This window comes from Ochotona princeps, chromosome 13 (genome assembly GCF_030435755.1).
Source record: "Ochotona princeps isolate mOchPri1 chromosome 13, mOchPri1.hap1, whole genome shotgun sequence".
Taxonomy (NCBI): Eukaryota; Metazoa; Chordata; class Mammalia; order Lagomorpha; family Ochotonidae; genus Ochotona; species Ochotona princeps.
Window position 1 is genome coordinate 48,089,691 of NC_080844.1, and position 18,850 is coordinate 48,108,540.

General features: G+C 38.1%; 1 protein-coding gene across 9 annotated transcripts in view; it reads right to left on the minus strand.

Annotated features, from left to right (window-relative positions):
- NT5C2 (5'-nucleotidase, cytosolic II) overlaps positions 1-18,850 on the minus strand; it is a 93,678-nt gene that overhangs the window by 9,011 nt on the left and 65,817 nt on the right. For 3 of the 9 annotated variants that reach the window (XM_058671747.1, XM_058671746.1, XM_058671744.1), the window contains exons 4-10: positions 8,188-8,305; positions 7,077-7,172; positions 6,756-6,779; positions 2,621-2,712; positions 2,431-2,488; positions 1,265-1,358; positions 297-350 (exon numbers count right to left, since the gene is read on the minus strand). In XM_058671747.1, the coding sequence (XP_058527730.1) occupies positions 297-350; positions 1,265-1,358; positions 2,431-2,488; positions 2,621-2,712; positions 6,756-6,779; positions 7,077-7,172; positions 8,188-8,305 (536 nt within the window). Of the gene's footprint in view, positions 1-296; positions 351-1,264; positions 1,359-2,127; positions 2,181-2,430; positions 2,489-2,620; positions 2,713-6,755; positions 6,780-7,076; positions 7,173-8,187; positions 8,306-12,573; positions 12,635-18,850 lie in introns of those variants that run through there. The other 6 variants (XM_058671748.1, XM_058671745.1, XM_058671752.1 and 3 more) reach the window with 5 other exon arrangements.

The window sequence follows — 18,850 nt, forward strand, 5'->3', positions numbered from 1 at the left end:
TGGAAGAGCAAATGGTATAAGTGCATGTAATCACCTAGTATTACAACAAACACAATAACCTGCTAGCTGATATTATTAAAATTAGAGCTGTAAGGACAAATGGAATACACTGGTCTTCCTGCTTATCAATAAAGAAGAACATCTCCAAGACTCCGCTTTGGCTAAAAGCTCTTGTGATTGTGTCCAGCATGCACTCAGTTTCGCTTGCCCATTTCATTATAAACAGATTTGTTCATTTCTCTAATTGATAAAATAGTAAGCAAACATTCAGACCTATTTTCTCCTTTGTTACTTACATCTTTGACTACATACTTCTCAAGATTTTCAACCGTCTTCTCCTTAAGGGATCCCTAAGGGAAGAAAAAAAGGAACTAATGAAAGAACAAAATTGCTTTTCACAGTTTATAAGAAAAAGTGCAACTCAAATAATCTTCTTCTTACAATATACCAAAAATGGAGGAGCATGCTAGGTAAGGCCAGGAAAAAACTTAGTAGGTATGACCTGGAGGTTAAACTCTGCCTTCCAAGTGTGTCTTCTACATATGATTCTTTCTATTTTAAAGTAGAAATTAGGGCCCAGTGTGGTAACCTAGTGGCTAAGTCCTCATCTTGCACACGCTGGGATCTTATATGTGCACCAGTTCGTGCCCTGGCTGCTCCATTTCCCCTCCAGCTCCTTTGCAGTACAGAGTCCTAAGGCCTTGGGACTCTATACCCATGTGAGACATGGAAGAAGCACCTGGCTCCTAACCGGCTCAGCTCTGATCGTTGTGGTGACTTGGGAAGTGAACCAGCGGACGAAAGTTCTTGCTCTGTCTCCTCTCTGTGAATCTGCCTTTCCAGTAAACATAAATGAATCTTTTTTTTAAAATTGCAATTAAAAACATTTCTTATTGTACTTAGTATAGTTTATAGTAAATATAAATTCAGTATTAATTCACACTATTAGCTGCTTGGATAAAAATATGGACCACGATCATTCACGAAGGATATGTTAAGAATAACCTGCTATACTACAATCTCTACTAAATAAGTCTGGGATATGTGAACCAACACAAAATCTGTATGTCAACATCACAACTGAGGGAAGATCCTCTGAGAGCAGGACTGCCAAAGACCAGAACAAATGTGTTCCAGGAAACTATCTCTAAGGACAAATCCATTTTTCAAAATTGTAAACAAAATTCTGTTCCATGTACAAAATGAAAAGTCAGGCATTCAAGCACATGCCAAAGTGAGCAAGTGAAGCAGCAGTTTCTATTACCTTATAATGAACCCAGTCAACAGCATCCCTCACATCCTGGAACATACTCCGATAGGACATGAAAAGATCCCCATCTTTAAATCCTGTTTCACAGCTGCAGAAAGATGAAAAGAACATAACAGGAGATTAAAAAAAAACCAATACCTATGAAACTGTCACATAATGCTAAATATTAATTAAAACAAAATAAAAAAAAAACCAATAAAATAAAATGAGTATCAAAAATTGCCCAGGGGACCCAAAGGTTCCATATCACATGGGTATAGGCTGGGCTAATTAGGAAATCCAGTATTCCCTAATAAAAACCCATTTTGGACCACCAGAAATAGCCAGAGGGTTCAACAAAATACAAAAAAAAAACATGTGAATAGGTACAAAGTGTTAGAATGTACTGAATGGAAGCTAAAAGGTCAAAGGGTTCCAAAAATATTACTCTCTTTTTAGAAAAAAGGTTCTCACTGAAGAGACATTTAAAACTTAAAATTGGTCACTCAGGTTCTTCCCACCCCGACTTTTCTGACATTGTCCCTAGGTACAAAAGTACCATCCACTTTGTTTGATTTAGTGACTCAGATTTCCACCAAATTTAAAATGTTTTGAAGTGGATAAAACTTAAAGAGGGTAAGATATTAGCAAACTCACAAATATGGCTAAACTTTCTCCCTAAAAGAGGAGGATAACTTGTTCAAGACTCAAGCAAAAATTTTACTTCAGGAAAGAGTGTGCACATACACACTCGTCAAATTGTGCTGGGTTTGGAAAAGAAATTACTGAGTGTCCCTGAGTGGCTCCTGGTAGCTGCTGTGCAGTGAGTCGGGGGTTTTAGTGCAATTCTGCTCTGGACAGATAACCATCACACAAACCTCCCACTCAGTTGTCACAATTAGCACCTCTGCTGGTGTCTTCATTCCCAGGAGAAGCCAATCAGAAGTGATCCCTTCCAAGCATGGCTGCAGCACACTGGCAAGGAGAGGGGCCGTGTGGGAGGTGAGAGCCTGCATGGAGCTGCTGGTGCTGTCCCATCTCTCGGGCTGGCAATGTGGCATCTCACTAGCACTAAATTCACTTCAGAAAAGCAGAAAAGACCTACAATGGCCAGTTCTCTGAAACCCTGTACATTAATTTTAAAAATCAATTGGAAAAGGAAAATTAACGTATATACATACCTGGTATATCTGGGACAATTAGTAAAAAAATCTACTAGGCAGGCCAACAGGTAGGTCTCTGAAAAATGAAGAATAGATATTCATAAGCTATAAGGAAAAGAATTCGAACTTACCATCTCCCTTGGGTAAAGGCAAGGGTCACAAAGAGAAAGGAAAGCATCTTATTTATATAAGCACAGAATGAGTCTACCTGGTAGATTGAATAGTGTGTTCAGAATGTAAAATCTTTCAGTGTCATCTCGTTGGATAAATTTGTTTGGATACTGCTCTCTAGTTTCTGGTCTGAAAGAAAATATTTAAAATTAACTGGTATTCAAAAAATTCACATGACCAATAACTACAGAAAATGTTTATTATTCAAAAATTCATCCCAGCAGTTTCATGGCTATATGCACAAATAGCGGGCATAGGAGACCATGAAGACAGAAAGCCTCAGGTACTCAGTCTGGCAGGGGAGGTAAGTCACACACACATATAATGACACCAAGGGGAACAGAACCAGAAAATGGAGGAAGGGGAAACCATTCCAACCTACGGGGTAGAGAGAAACGGATGTGAGTGGTAGGAAGGGGGAAATCTAGGAAGAATTCATCAAAGTATGACATACCTAAGAGCTGGGCCTTACAGGTTAGATGAAACGGTTCAGAAACCAGTCCAATTCAAACAAAAGGAACACAGAAAAATAAAGGAAGAGACGGGTTGAGGCTGTTCATGCTGTTCTTAGGTTGCTTTCAGGGACAAGAGGGTGCTCTGAGAGACTTCTGGCACAAGATAAACTCATCATAACAGTTATTCAGGGTTACATTAGTAGTAAATTGAGGATAGCTGACAGAGGAATTGTGATTGATTATAAAATAAGCGAAAAATTCTCTATAATCCTTTCCAACGCAACTTTGCAGCTCCTCCCAATACAGGATTGGTCTGTTTCCCCATCCTCTAACCTAGGTTAAAGAACAGGCTGAGACCTAGAAAACACCTGCGTGTACTCTTGCTGCACATGGTCCCGAGACTGCCACGTGAACCAAAGTAAACCGGTTTGCTGGAAGATAAAAAGCTACATGCAAAATTGGGCACCTGGCACACAGCCAGGCACATGAATGAGGCCATTCTAGAAGAGTTACTAGCTGACCCACCAGCTGCCCACAGACACATGCCATAGTCCAATGAGATCAGCTGAGAAACCCTTGAATTGCCCAGCTGATTTTCAGAATATTAAGCTAAATAAAGCATTCATTGTTTTAAGCCACAAGATTTTGAAGTAAATCACTATGCAGTAAAAGCTATCTCATACAAAGTACTAGGACATCAGACAGGTGGGGTGTCAACAATGGGGCCTGTCTTAAAGTTGTGGCAAAGGAAATGAAAGGAAGAGTATACTTAGTAGAGAATGCCAAGGTAAAACAAATAACACCAGGCAACTTGACTGGGAGCAGCAGAAGAGGGACATCTAGTTACTGATGACAATGATCGTGCTTAGCTGCCTTGTGAGAGATGGTTGGTACTGTTTAATAAAAACAAGAAAATAGTGGCAAGCAGTATAAGGGTAGTTCTACTTTGGTTATGCTAAGCTAAAAGCAAGCATATTTTTGGCAGGCAATTAAAAACCAAGGTTAAGAATCTGAAATATGGGTTCAGACTTAAGAGACAGTATCTGTGCACATAAAACCATTTATACGTGCTGAGAAGGAAAAGAAGAAACTGAGAATAGAAACATGGAGAACATCTGAGGTCTGAAGTTTAAAGCCAATGAAACAGACAGCTGTTTCAGATGCCTGGGAAGCTTGTAGGGTGAAATGACATGCTTTAAAAAGGAGATAGTACAAATAAAAATATTTTTTGAGAAACTAGAAGGAAGGCTGAAATACAAAAAGGCACAATGTTCACAGTGAATAAATGGAAATTAAGGACTCTAAATAAAGCAAATTTAAAGTGCACACTCAGAGTGTGTGGGTATATTCCTATTTGAGTTTGTTAACTACAAATGACATCAACTGCAGTTATGTATATAAAATCAACATTAGCTTCCTGTCTTAGTCACTGCTCTGAAATGGACTCCCAACAAAGAATACTCTGCAGAATATCTTTTCTTCTAGCCTTTCAAGATTTTCTTTAATGAAAATAAAGTGGAGGAACAGTAACAGTATCCTTTCCTCAGGCAGGCTTAGTAAGATGATACCGTCTCCTCAGACAGACATACTTTCTCATTCCCTCCATCACTTCAGAGCAATTCCTCAGCATAAAGACTGTTAACAGCTACCTATTATATTATAATATAAGCTCAATTATAGCTAGCAATTATATTTCGTTTAAAGTGTCAAATTATGTGGGTATATATTTAAAATATAAGTCAATTTGGGGAACGTAACATTTCATGAAAGAAGAAATGCTACTCTTGGACTTGGGACAATAATGGTTACAGTGCAGATCACTGCTAACTTGCTTTAACCACAGAATAAAAATTTATCTGTAAAATGTGGTTTTGGCTTACTAAAAATAACCTAAGGTGATGGCAGATGGAGCCCTAAGTTTCTCCCCAGACTCCTACACTTTGTGTCAGTAACTCCTTCTGTCCCTCTAGTTTCACTCTTTTCCAGAAACTTCTCATGGGACTGCTTAGAGCTAAGTGCTGTTGACTGATTCTACATTTATAAGGATACTTGAGTTTACTCTGGTGCAAACACATTTTGAAATCAATGTATCCCAAGGGGTCTTCAAAAAAAGTCATAAAAATGCATTGTGGAAAAAAATATGCATGGATTTCCAAACTATTTTGCACCAAAGCAAATTTACCTTTTTGATCAAAAAGATTTATTGACTTAACTCAATGACAGAGCAATAGAGAGACAAAGATACGAAAAGAAAGACAGAGGGAAGCAGAGAAGAAATGGTGAGAAAAGGAAAGACAGAGGTTGTCTTCTATTTGCTTGTTTACTTCCTAAATGTCCACAACAGCCAGGCCTGGGTCAGGCTGAAGCAGGAGCCAGGAGCTCCACTCTGGTCTCCCACATGCATGGCAAAGGCCCAAGCATTTGGGCCAACCTCCACTGCCTTCCCAGGAGCATTAGTAGGGAAACTGGGCTGGGACTGAAGCAACCAGAATTTAAAACTAGCATTCTGATATGGGATGTTAGCATTATAAGTGGCAGCTTATCCCACTGTGCCACAATGCCAGATTCTAAATACATCTTTTAGTCCATTTTTCCCCACGACTTTTTGAAGTATTTTTATACTCATAAATAATTAATGTTTGAAACACTCTTAAATATGTTTCCCAGATAGCTATTTGAAAACTTTATTAACTTTCTTGGGAAAAGCAGAAAGGTCTGTGTATCTTGAATTAGTTAAGTCTGATTGCAGATCTAATTTACTGAACTTGAACTGCTTTTCCTTTTCTTCTCTGCCTATCCTTTCATAACACAAAAACTTTTCCCAGACATAAACAGAACTCTGGCTCACTTCCTCAGGATTCTGAATTATAGTGAAGAAAATAAAAAAAAGGGACTGAAGTTACTTAGTACTATCTGCAACCACTGTCTTCTCAACTTGCTTCCTGATATTCACAGATCTCAAACCCCTCTAGAGAAGAACAGTGTAAGAATGGCGGGCTTAACCACTGGCCTGCCCCGATGAGACAGCGGTTTTTTCCCTGCTTTCATCACGTATCCTTGGGCGTCCCTGAAAGTGTGTCATGTCAGAAACATGTTTCAGTTCTAAGTGGGGCACTTAGAACTTAAAGGAAGTTCTGGTACAATTCCATTTGTGTTGTGCTTAACACAAAAGGATCTGCCAAGAAGACACTAAGAATGTCACTGTAAACTGTGGTGATCTGACACCTTCACTCTCAGGAACGAATACCATATGGAAAAATTCTATACAAGACTGATACATAATGTGTTTTGGCTATAGGAGTTATTCTGATAGTGACACAGGGTCAGTAAAGTGAGACAGTAATGATAACAATAGAGAAAAATGAGTAACTCTAAAGTTATGAAAGCTGCCCAATTGTGGAATTAACTTTAAAAAACTGCAATAAGTATTCTTAAAAGAAACACTGATGTTTCACTCCAAAAAAGGTAGATAATAAATTTTATCTGTTGAGTACTAGGGAAGAAGTTTAAATTAGTGATAATAATGGAAATATTCTGATTATAAAAATGAAACTTATTCATACTTGTTTAAATATTACTCTGTATCCCTATGCTTTAAAAATGTTAAACACACAAATGTCCAAATTTTTTTCATTAATAAAAAGTGATACATTAGCTACTAAAAATCTTAGTCATTCAATCCACATAGTTTAAACTTTTTCAAAGCACTGTACGTACCTCTTCTGAGCAGGTACCTGAGAACTGTATTAAAAAGGAGAAAATAAGAATCTTAGAATTTCAAGTAAATCAAAACTACTAGAGTTCTCTTTGGGTAGGTTTCAAGATCAGCTCTGTTGGATTCTGTTTAATTAATTATAAGGGACTGATAAAAGTCTGGGTTCTGACTAGCAAGTTATTGTTAACTATTTTTATGGAAAGGAATTGCTCTTTAATGATGAAAAAATACTGATGTAGATTCCAGCTGTAGAGACAATGTCATCTTCATTTTTGTTTGATTATTGACACACTAGGAAGAGGTGAAAGGCTGTTTGTACTCACCCCCTTATGAAGTTAAATCCATGGGCACAGACCAGGAGGTTTCCATAGGCATCAACTTTCAAGAGATTTCCATATAATGTGTCAAAGACAAGTCCCCTACAAGGAAAGGAAGACATTGTTAGTGCAAAGTAATACAGGCAACAATTTTATGTAGTTCTATTCAGTCACTATCAATAACCCTCAACTAATTCAAATTGTGCAACAATTCAGGTGTGTTCGAAACCAATAACCTTAAAGAAATAAAATCCTGACACAGAATTCCAAAGCAACCAAAAGATAACTTCTTTGTCTAAATAATCACAATTGTTTCCTTTAGGAGTAAGAGCTTAAATAAGATGGGAACTAACTTAAAATGATTTATTTTTATTTGAAAGGCAGATTTACAGAGAAAAGGGTCTTCCATCTGCTGGTTCACTTCCCAAATGCTGCAATGGCCAGAGTAGACCTGGTCTGAAGCCAGGAGCTTGCTTCTTCCATGCCTCCCACGTGAGGTGTGCTAGCTACCTGAGCCATCTTCTGCTGCTTTCCCAGGCCATAAACAGGGAGCGGGATGAGAAGTGGAGCAGCCAGAATATGCACCAGTACCCAAAGGGGATGCTAGCATTTGCAGGTGAGCCACCACACCAACCCAAAATTGTAACTCTTAATACAGCTGGTACCATTCTAGAAAAGAACCTTAATTTCCTTAGACAACTGAGTTGATTTATGTTTCCTCTATTTGATGATGTATGTAGGCATCAACCCTCCCAATCAGAAATCCTCTCAATCAAATCCAGAAATGCACACTGCCAAGAAGGCTCTGACTGTCAACTATGTTAACGTAACATCTACCTGCTCTCCAACAGCCCAAATTAGGACAGGGAGGTCATCTGTGATCACTACCCAACAGGTTAAATAATTCCTCGTCTTAACCATAAATGGGTCTTCTTCAATAGCAATAAAAAGAGCTCAATTTAAGAAAACAAATGATACAACAAAAAGGAAAAGTTCAAGACAATTTAAAAATTAAAAGTCAACTCCCCACAACTTGAAGAATTTGGGGGTGATCAAGGATGAGTTTGGATTACTAATGGATTCATAATTATTCATCTGAAAATGTCTTGAAAATTACCTGGTAGGGAATGTAGAATCATAAGCAAAGCTGAGCAGCTCCTGGGGATAGCCAATAGAAACTAGTCTCTCCACGGTAAGCTCAAATCCAAGAGACTCATACTCTGGGGACTTGTACACTGCACAAAGAGGAGGCATTCATTAGTCAGTAGGAACAACACCCAATTAATGAATTTCCACTCTGCCCCAATTCCTCTCTCCTCCTAAATCAGCCAAACATCTTTTCCCTCAAATTCCCCAAGTAAGTTGAGAATCCAATTGTTAGTCTGTGAAAATAGGTCATATTATAGCAGGAGAAACAGCAACAAGACAAACTGTCAATCACTGCAGAATAGTTCCTTATTAAAAAACCCATTCTAAATATTTTTCCCTATCTGCTCTTTCATTCCCACAATCTAAAGGCAAGACAAAATTTATATATACAACTGTGATGTCAGCCACAAGAATATAAGTACATAGAAAACTAGGGAAGAGAATCCATAAATATGAAAAACTTTCACAAAGGTGCATAATTAATGCAGAAATCCTTCTCAACGAGCATTAAAAAACTATTTTTGGAGTTCCTGTTTCGCTTGAAAACTACTTTACATTCTTTCTAATCAGCACATTGACTTCACTTGATAGACTGTCTTGGTTTCTAAACAATCCTAACAATGCCACAGTCATCAAAATCACATTTTACAAGTCATGACACACACCAATCATAAAACATGTCATAAAACAGGGAAATTCAGATGTGAACTGGGAATCAAACCTGAAACAATCATAATTCTTTTAATTACTTGTGACAATGGCAGGGATAGGTGCATGCAGATGTGTGATTGCAACTTTACTTCCCCTTTTCTACAAAGGAGCATATTGGGTTTGTTAGAGTCAAATAACAGATTTCAGGCTCTGAAATTTTTTTTCTCTACTACTGTGTATGCCTCAAGTTTTCCCTTTTAGAGATACGACTGCAATTCAGCACACAAAATGTTGCTCCTTTCAATAGATTTCTTATGTATTAAATATTTAGGTTGGGCCCAGCGCGATAGTGTAATGGTTAAAGTCCTCACCTTGAACGCACTGGGATCCCATATGGGCATTGGTTCTAGTCCCAGCAGCCGTGCTTCCCATCCAGCTCCCTGCTTTGTGGCCTGGGAAAGCAGTCGAGGACGGCCCAAGGCCTTGTGATCCTGCACCTGCATGGGAGACCCGGAAAGAAGTTCCTGGCTCCTAGCTTCGGATCAGCGCAGCACTGGCCACTGCAGCCACTTGGGGACTTAATATTGAACGGAAGATCTTCCTCTCTGTCTCTCCTCCTCTCTGTACATCTGCCTTTCCAATAAAATAAATAAATCTTTTTTAAAAATTGGCTTTAAAAATTTAGGTAAACAAGAATTCATTAGTGTTTAGGAATGAGCAAACTATATTAAAAACAAAAAAAGACAGCCAGCATATTAAATATCAAATGAGGCAAAAATATGAGGATATCTCAAATTGTGTTTTTTTTTTTTAAGCAGAATTAAAAGGGAAGATTTGGGGTGTAAAACATCTTTGAAATCCACTCATGGATCTTTCATGTTCCACTTCTTTTCTGAACATGGGATGTCTTGTTTTGTAGTATCATAATGCAACTATTATTACAATTTTCATCTATTAACATCGTTAACTTATCAAACTTATTTTTCATTGCAATCAGTCTACTTATCCAAGTTAATGCTAATATTTTAGTGATCGTGATTCAACTTTCCAAATCCTTGAGGATATTTGTGAAAACGGACAAAAACTCTAAAGAAGGGAACCGAGAAAGAATGAGAAGTTCACATAACTTTCCCTTCCAGTCCATTAAACTTGTGACACTGATTTATCCATTTTTCTAAATTAAAATTTTGAAAAAGCTGAATTTCCAAATTATTTACTACATGTTCATCAGATTTAAAAAACTGAAGTCTACAATTACAAGATCTTTTAGGAGATGCCTAAATTCCATTTCCATACAATTCCAAACAAAGAGAAAAGAAAACAAAAATCTTTGCTTCTTTTGTTGTCTGGGGGTCAGAGTACTTTAATACTAACTTTGGCTGACATTTTAAACCAGCTACATTTCTTTCCTCCTCTCAACACCTGCCTGATTTCCAGCCTCCACACCTCAACTCCTAAAAAAGAAAAAACAAACAAAACTGGCTGGAGCCTTAAGTGGGATTCCAAAATCCAGGACACACACATGGCTTGGCTGTTACATATTCATTCATTCGTACTAACAGAGTAAGAGTTAGTGAATTCACAAAATCACTAAGGCATTGTGCCCACCAATATAAATTGAAATGACACTTAATCTTTTCCCCACCCCAAAGATCCCAGCCTAGTTGCCAGCAAATCCCATTTTCAAAAATTTTAATAAAGCAAATTACTTCTCAATCTTAGTCAGAGTCTTGCTTGTTTCAAAAAATATCGAATGAAATAAAATTCCAGTGTAGCTGTTTCTAGTAACTGTAGATAGGTAATTTGGGTGATCTATTGGCATTCATTCTTAGAGGATCTGGCCCATAAAATGTTCAATTATTTTTTTTAGAGGATCATCCGTTTGATATGTCTTAAGAACAGTAAATGAAAAACAAATCATCCCCACCCAGGCTTACCCCCAAATCACCAAGCTTCCCTTAGTTAGAGAATCAGGTACAGAAAAAAGGAGTTACTGGGCATTAAAACTTAAGTCCATGATACAATTTAGTGAAGCTCAAATTAATTTATTCAGAATACAGGGGGGAAAAAATAAAATCCCTATTTGTCCAGCACAATAGCAGAAAATAAAAACATGATGGAAGGTACTTCAAAGAGTATATGGAAAAAGGTAATAGAAAGATGTATTTTAACACAAAAATTCTTTGAAATTCATGCATGCAGTTTTTTTTCTCATAGTAATACATTTCCCATGCACAATCTGAAGACTCATACACGTGCCACAAACTGTTTTCATTCTCAGAGTAGAACTTTCAAGAATTCAATTGAAGTGACTATCTAGAAATTCCACCTATAGAAACAAAGCCTTTAAATTTGCTTTGTGAGTTCAAAACTCTTCCCACAAATATGATGTATCTTCTCCACTTGGTAACCCAAAGTTACACAGCAAGTACAAACAACAGCTGAAGCCAGAATTCAGGTTTTTTTTAAAGTCTCATCCAAAGTTTTTTCTCATGAGACAATACTACCACTGCTAAAAATGTATTTCTACATTCTATGCCACTACAATGCAAGCTTGCATTTTGAAACACTACTTTTCTCTCCAATTTCTTCCAACTAATCCAAAGCACACTGCTCTAGGCACAGGTGGGAATGGACTTAGCACAGAGAAGCCAAGATCCACTTTAGCAACACTATTTCATCAAGCTCTATATTAATCAGTAAGACCTACAAGCTATTGACATTATCTCATAAGCTTCTCGGATAATCATTTCAGCAACATGAACTCCCAAGTCATTAAATCATCCACTAGAACTGTGCACAGTATAACTAGGGCTGGAAAATCAGAACTGCAGCTGAGCAGAGAATACATTCAGAACTTATACTGGAAGTGTCCCTTGGCAATAAACATATCTGGTCTGACCTACTGGCAAAAATTCTCTAGGTTTACAAAGCACCACCATTCCATAAAAAATAAAAAGCTAAATCTGTCTCCAAGCGGGTCCTCCAGAGCCAACCTCAGCCACATGTGAGGAGTCATACACATCACCTCAGAATGCAGGGCTCCAAGCCCCTCCAGAGCTGCAATGGCCCCCATTTCAACTTCTCTTACAAAATTGTGGCAAATAAATGCAGTTTCAAGCTCAATTCTTACAGAGGACTTTCTGTGGTTCCAAAATACAGCCAACAGCTTCAGAATAAACATAACTTCACATACTATCTGCTTAATTGTTCATCCCCTCCCCCCACAAAAAGGTCTTAGGGCCTACTCCAACACTCCAACTTACCCAAGATCCAAAGACAAAGGAAGTTTTTTTTTAAGGGCCAGAGTCCAAACGAGGGAACTGCTTTAGCCATTGGGACAGCACATAATGTTCTCACGTTATGTAACTAGACTATAAAGAGAACAACCAATGCTTTGAAAGTTGAAGCTACTGAATGTTTAACGATATTCTTTACTCCATAATCTGCAAAAAAACAAACAAAAAAACAACCACAGCTCTTCAAAAAATAACTGTGTGTTGTGGGCCCCGTTCTGGGTACGTGCTTTTCACACAAGGAATGAGCCTGCAAGCTTTTGGCAGGGAACTTTGGAATTCTCATGCACTTTTTACCTTAGCCACCAAAACACATTGTGTAGTAGTTACAGATTTTAGAAAAATAAAGGGCAAACCTCTAGAGAGGTTCCAGCCTAGCAGAGTGCTGCTGCCCAATGAGAACTCACACGAGGCAGACGCAGATGCAGTGTGTGTCACTCCAGGCTTGAAGGAGTTACACTGGCTCTCCTGTTAAAAAACAAAACAAAGCAACAAAACAAAAACAAAAACAAAAACAAAAGCTGGTTTTAAACTGTTGTGATGGGCTGGAACAGAGAGACACCATTTGGACACTGGTATTTACAGGAGTTATTACTGCCCTCCTATTTAGAAACCTCTGATCATCACTAAAATTAGCCTAATTAGCCATAACAAAACAAGCGAATTGAAAATAAGCCTTTTATTTTATAAAAATATTAAAAAATACATTCTTTGCTTTCCTCATATTTTGAGTCTGGAATACATATCAAGTCTGATCCAGAAGTGTGAATTCAAAAGACAAACAGAAAAATTTATCTATCTTAGTTCTTTTTCTCCAGCATATTCCAGGTTAGTACAATAGAAACTGAATGCAGTTTGTAAATGATGTTTGAAATTTAATTTGGCTATATGGAAAAGATTAGATAAAGGGTACAAAAATGAACATAAGCAGTTTCATCCTGATTCTATAAGTCTTCATAACTTTGCTACCTTTCAACAATTCAGTTCATCCTCTTGCTTACAGATGAGAAAGAACTGTATTCCACCTAAAATGTCTAAGCAAAGTATCTAAATTTAGAATGGAAGGCAATACTGTTATTTCGCTTCTGCTTATTTGACTTTACTAAGCAGTTACATTATTCTATACACAGTTTTTAAAAAAAAAACCACATTGTGTAAACATACTGACACTCCGAATTATGTACACTTCTATCTACAGGGAGTCATTTTCACCTGAGGCAATCATTCAGGCATTTGACAATATGTGACCAGATGCTTCTAATACACGGACTTTTTTTTTTAAATAATAGCAAGATTTTAAGAGTAGAAATGAGCAAATATAATGTCTAAAAAGTCCTGAAAACATTATAATCATCAAAAGCTACTATGAAAAACAAATCCCTACCCAACAACCCAAGAATATTTTTTTGTACTTATGTAATCAAAGTTTTCTAGTTGTAAGACTATAGCATGTTTTTTTTTTCTGGGACTGTAACTAGAAAAGCCAATAAAGTGCATACTTCACTGAGGAAATACTAAGTCAAGTCTAATTCTCATATGAACAGATATCATAATATCATAATGCTTTTCCCATTTTTCAAAACTTGAAAATTCTGACACAGTAAGACAGATAAAAACTTATCTAATAAACAATGATCTAAATAATAATATGGAAATAATATCAAAAGCCTCTTAAAATGACCTGTTTTAATTTATTTAAAAAAACCTTAAATACCATGCAATACTTAAGTACTATAAAAATAAAATGAACGCTCAATGATAAGATGTAAATAATTAAGTGGAATTTGAAAAACCGTCAATTTCAGTTCATGGAAAGAATAATCAAATGATAATTAAAAGTTTCAAAACCATTTCTAAAAATCAGAATTTCACTTTTAAGTAAAAAGAATTACCTAACTCATTTTTCCCCTATGAGTACCTATATACTCCCTATGACCTAGTATTTTCAGTACTGTTGGCAATTAAAGGCAAGAAAACCTGAAAATCATTTATATACTTTAAAAAATTTATCTTTAGTCAAAAGAGCTGCTTGTAATGAAAGAGACATGTATAGCCATCTTCTTTTTCAAAAAATATAGAGAGAGCATAGCATTCAAATGCTTATACTTTTAGCGTAAGATTTAACAAATATTTAAGTATCTGCTGTGCGCCATGGACCAGATGCTGAGAACAAAAATCAAACGAGGATACCCAATGGAAGGTCTATACATTAATGCATTAAGAGGGTATACAGGGACAGAAAAACAATTAATTAACCAAGCTAGGGGAAGTTTTGTTAAAAACTATGTATAATTTATTCAAGTACATGAAAGAATTTTTTTTTAAGATTATTTGAAAAGCAGAGTACACACACAAAGAGAGAATCTTCCATCTGCTGGTTCACTCCCCAAATGGCCACAACTGCCAGAGCTGGACCAGGCCAAAACCAGGAGCTTCCTCTGGGTCTCCCAGGTGTGTGCCAGGGACACAAGCACAAGAGCCATCTTACACTATTCTCCAGGTGCATCTGCAGGGAGCTGAATGGGAAGCAGAGCAGTCAGGAGCCAAACCAGTACCCATGTTGCCAGCAGTGGCTTAACTCACTATGCCACAATGCTGCCAGCCCCAACATAACTCAATTTTATAACCACCACCCCCAGGTACTATAAAGTTTGGTTGGCAAATCTGGGATTCAGATTCACCAGTATATTCTAAACACCTGTATCAGGGTCAGGGAAAGTGAACTAATTTGTCACATGAAGGTATAAATTGCTACTCAACTGTGGCTGACTTCCCAATGGGGAAGAGTTCAAATGCTGCCAACTGATAACAAGAGTAACCCAGATTTTTACCTGTCATCTTCCTATTTTGAAATGCTAAGCCAATTAAGCAAATACTCTTTGAATCACACTATATTCTCTGAGCCAGAAGGTGTGCCAGTAGCCTACTCTTTAGGTAACTGCTTTGACTACTTCTTCAAGGTCTGAAAGAAATCAAAATAATTTGGGCATTTAATGAACTCAGACTCCACACAGAAATAAATCCATTCATTAATAACCACAGACTATCCTGGATAATACTGTCTATCCAGGGAAAAACTTCTTTGATGGATTAAAAAAAATGGGAAGAGAAGCTTTGTGTGATCACCTGATTTCATTCTCCTGGGACAAGTTAATGACCTAGAGGGCAACCCCAGCCTGGATGATCACACACTTTACTGGGGGCCTGGATTGAAGTGTCAGCTCTGCACCCAATTCTAGCTTCATGCTAATGCAGACTCGAGAGCACAGCAGATGATGATTCAAGTACTTGGGGGATCTCTGCCACTCCCACAAGAAACTTGTTACAGCCGGGGCCATGGCTGGCATTTGGGGAAGTGTACCGACAAAGATAAGCTCTCTGCCTCGTCAATAGATTAACCTTAAATATTGTAATCCTTGGGTTGGTGTGGTGGCACATCCGAATAATCTCCTGCCTGTGGCACTGGCATCCCATATGGGCATCAGTTCAGTTCTCAATGATATCACTTCTGAACCAACTTCCTTCTAATGGCCTAGAAAGCCTCCAGCCCCTGCACCTGGGGAAGACCTGCAGATTTCTGGGAGTGAGCCAATGGATGGAAGATCTCTGTGTCTCTCCCACTGGTTCTCTAACTCAGTTAAAAATAAACACACACTCCTAAAAAAATTGTAATCCTCTAAATTTAATTATCTCATGTTTTTGAAAAAATATTTCCAGTGATAGTAAGAATCACATCCTCATAATCTGCTTAATCAATTACTAGTGCTTCCTGATCTAGCAGGCTTTACCCCCAAGAACTAACCTAAAGGCACCGCACAATGGCTCCATCAACTAATACTCACTTTTCAAGCACCAGAATCCTGCACGGGTGCCAGTTTGTGTCCTGGCTGCTCCACCTCCCATCCCTACTTGTGGCCTTGGAAAGCAGTAGCAGATGGCTGAAAGCCTTGGGACCCTGCACCCATGTGGAAGACCAGGAAAAGGTTCCTGGCTCTTGGTTACAGACTGGCTCAGCTCTAGCCATTGTGGTCACTTGGGGAGTCCACCAGCAGCCAGAAGATTTTTTTGTCTCTCCTCTCTGTAAATCTGCCTTTCCAATAACAACACATAAATCACACACACACACACACACACACACACACACAAAGAAAAAGCTAACCCAAATCTTGACTACCCAGCTTGATGCCACTGTCAGTTGTCCTTTCCTCAGCGACCATTATCCCCAGGAAAAAGTAAATGTTCAGAGAATGTATAAACAGAAATAATGAATCAAAGGTAGTTACTATGTTAGAAGTATTTTAAAATGCATTTTTAAATTCTTAGTTGACACAAAGTAAAACTGCCCATATTTCTGTGGTATACGTGGCACTGTGTAATAATCCATTTCTTCCAAGCAGGTCTACAGAGGGTTAGAAAGCATCACTCACTATTCATAGTGTTGGCTAGCATGAGAAAATGGAACCCTCGTGCATTAACTGGAAGGAATATGAAATGATAAAGTTACTATGAAAAAAGAGTTTGGTGATTTGTGCTCAAAAGCCTAGTGTGATGGCTCAATGTCTAAATTCTCATCTTGCAAATGCCAGCATCCCTATTGGCGCTGGTTCACGTTCTGGTTGTTCCATTTCCCATCCAGTTCCCTGCTTGTGGCCTAGGAAAGCAGTGGAGGATGGTCCAAAGGATTGGGAGTCTATATCTGCCTGGGAGACCAGGAAGAAGCTCCTGGCTTCAGAAGGCTCAGCTCTGGCAGCTGTGGCCATTGGGGAGTGAACCAGCAGAAGGAAGAGCTTTTTCTTTGTTTCTTCTTCTCTCTATAAATCTGATATACCTTTCCAATAAAAACAAACAAATCTTTCTAAAAAATTTGTTTGTTTGTTTGTTTGTTTATGGGAAACTTAGATATACAGAGGAGGAGAGACAGAGAGGAAGATCTTCCGTCCGATGATTCACTCCCCAAGTGGCTACAACGGCTGGAACCTAGCCAATCCGAAGCCAGGAGCAAGGAGTTTCTTCCAGGTATCCAGGTGGGTGCAGGGTCAGTCCCAAAGCTCTAGGCTGTCCTCGACTGCTTTCCCAAGCCACAAGCAGAGAGTTGGATGGGAAGTGGAGCTGCCAGGATTAGAATCAGCACCTGTATGGAATCCAAGCACTTTTAAGGTAGGGACTTCAGCCACTAGGCTACCGTGCAGTAGTATCACGCAGTGGCACTAGGCTACCAAAAACAAATAAATCTTTTTTTAAAAAGTTTAATATACAATTGTCATATTATCCAGCAATTCCATTCCTGGATATATATCCATATGAAATGAGAACATACACTCAACTACCTGTATACCAATGTTCACAGAAGGCTTACTTATAATAGTAAAAACATTGAAACAATCCACGTATCTTTAAAAACACTGAGTTGGGGCAGCAGAGTGGTGCAGTGCATTAAGGTACCATTGGTGACACGAACATCCCCTACTGGAGTGCCCACTGAAGTCTTGACTACTCTTTTGATCCAGTTTTCTACTGATACAATTGGAAAGGCAATGGAAGATGGCCCAAATACCTGGGTTCCTGCCTCCCATGTGGGAAAATAAGAAAGAATTCCTGGCTTCTGGCTTCGCTATGGCCCAGCCCCATCTATTTTGGCAATTTGGGGAGTGAGCCAGTGAAACTAAGTAAGATCTGTCTCTCTCTCTTCTCTCTCTCTGTTGCTCTACCTTCCAAATAAATAAATAACAAATACTTTTAACAAAGTACACTGTGCTAAGAGAAACAAAATGTAAAATGAAATTCTTATTTCACTTCTATGAAATACCCAGAATAGGCAAACTCATAGAGACAGATTTTAACAAAGTACACTGTGCTAAGAGAAACAAAATGTAAAATGAAATTCTTATTTCACTTCTATGAAATACCCAGAATAGGCAAACTCATAGAGAGACAGAAAGTAGACTAGAAGTTACAAGGGACTATGGGCAGGAGAGAATGGTGACTTATTGCTTAACAAGAATGGAATTTCTGTTTGGGACAATGAAAACCTTTTGAAAACACACAGTGATAATCCTTGCACACACTGAATAGACTGAATGCCACCGAAGTACACATTTAACATGGGTAAATTTTGTCATGTGCAGTTTACCATCAAAAAACACGAGTAGTTCAGTGCTCTGTTTTGAGGTATCTACAGTGACAGTACATATCAATACTGCATAATGCTTCTTACATCAGACTGTTTTTCTCACCCCTTTTAAATGCCTCTCATTTGGTGAGGATATACTATTTCTGACAGAAACATGATGCGTGCCCTGGACTCTAGTCCAAGTAAACATATCATGTAAAAAAAGTGTTTATTTAAATGTCAAGTGAGTTGAATGCATTCCAATAACAATAAAACAAGATCAGAGTGCATTTACTACGGATTAGATGACAGTGATCCAAGGTCCCAAGATGCCCTTGCGTGTAGCAGGACAATTTTCTGATTTACTTACACCAAGAGCTAATTTCTCTTCATTTCTTCTCCAGTATTGTTTTAAAATATTTTTAAAAGGCTTATTTATTTTTATTTGAAAGGCAGAATTACACAGAGAAGGAGAAACAGAAACAGAGGTCTTCCATTCACCCGATTCACTCGTCAAATGACTACAATGGCCAGAGCCAGGCAGCGAAGCTGCCATGCGGGTGTAAGGGTCCAGG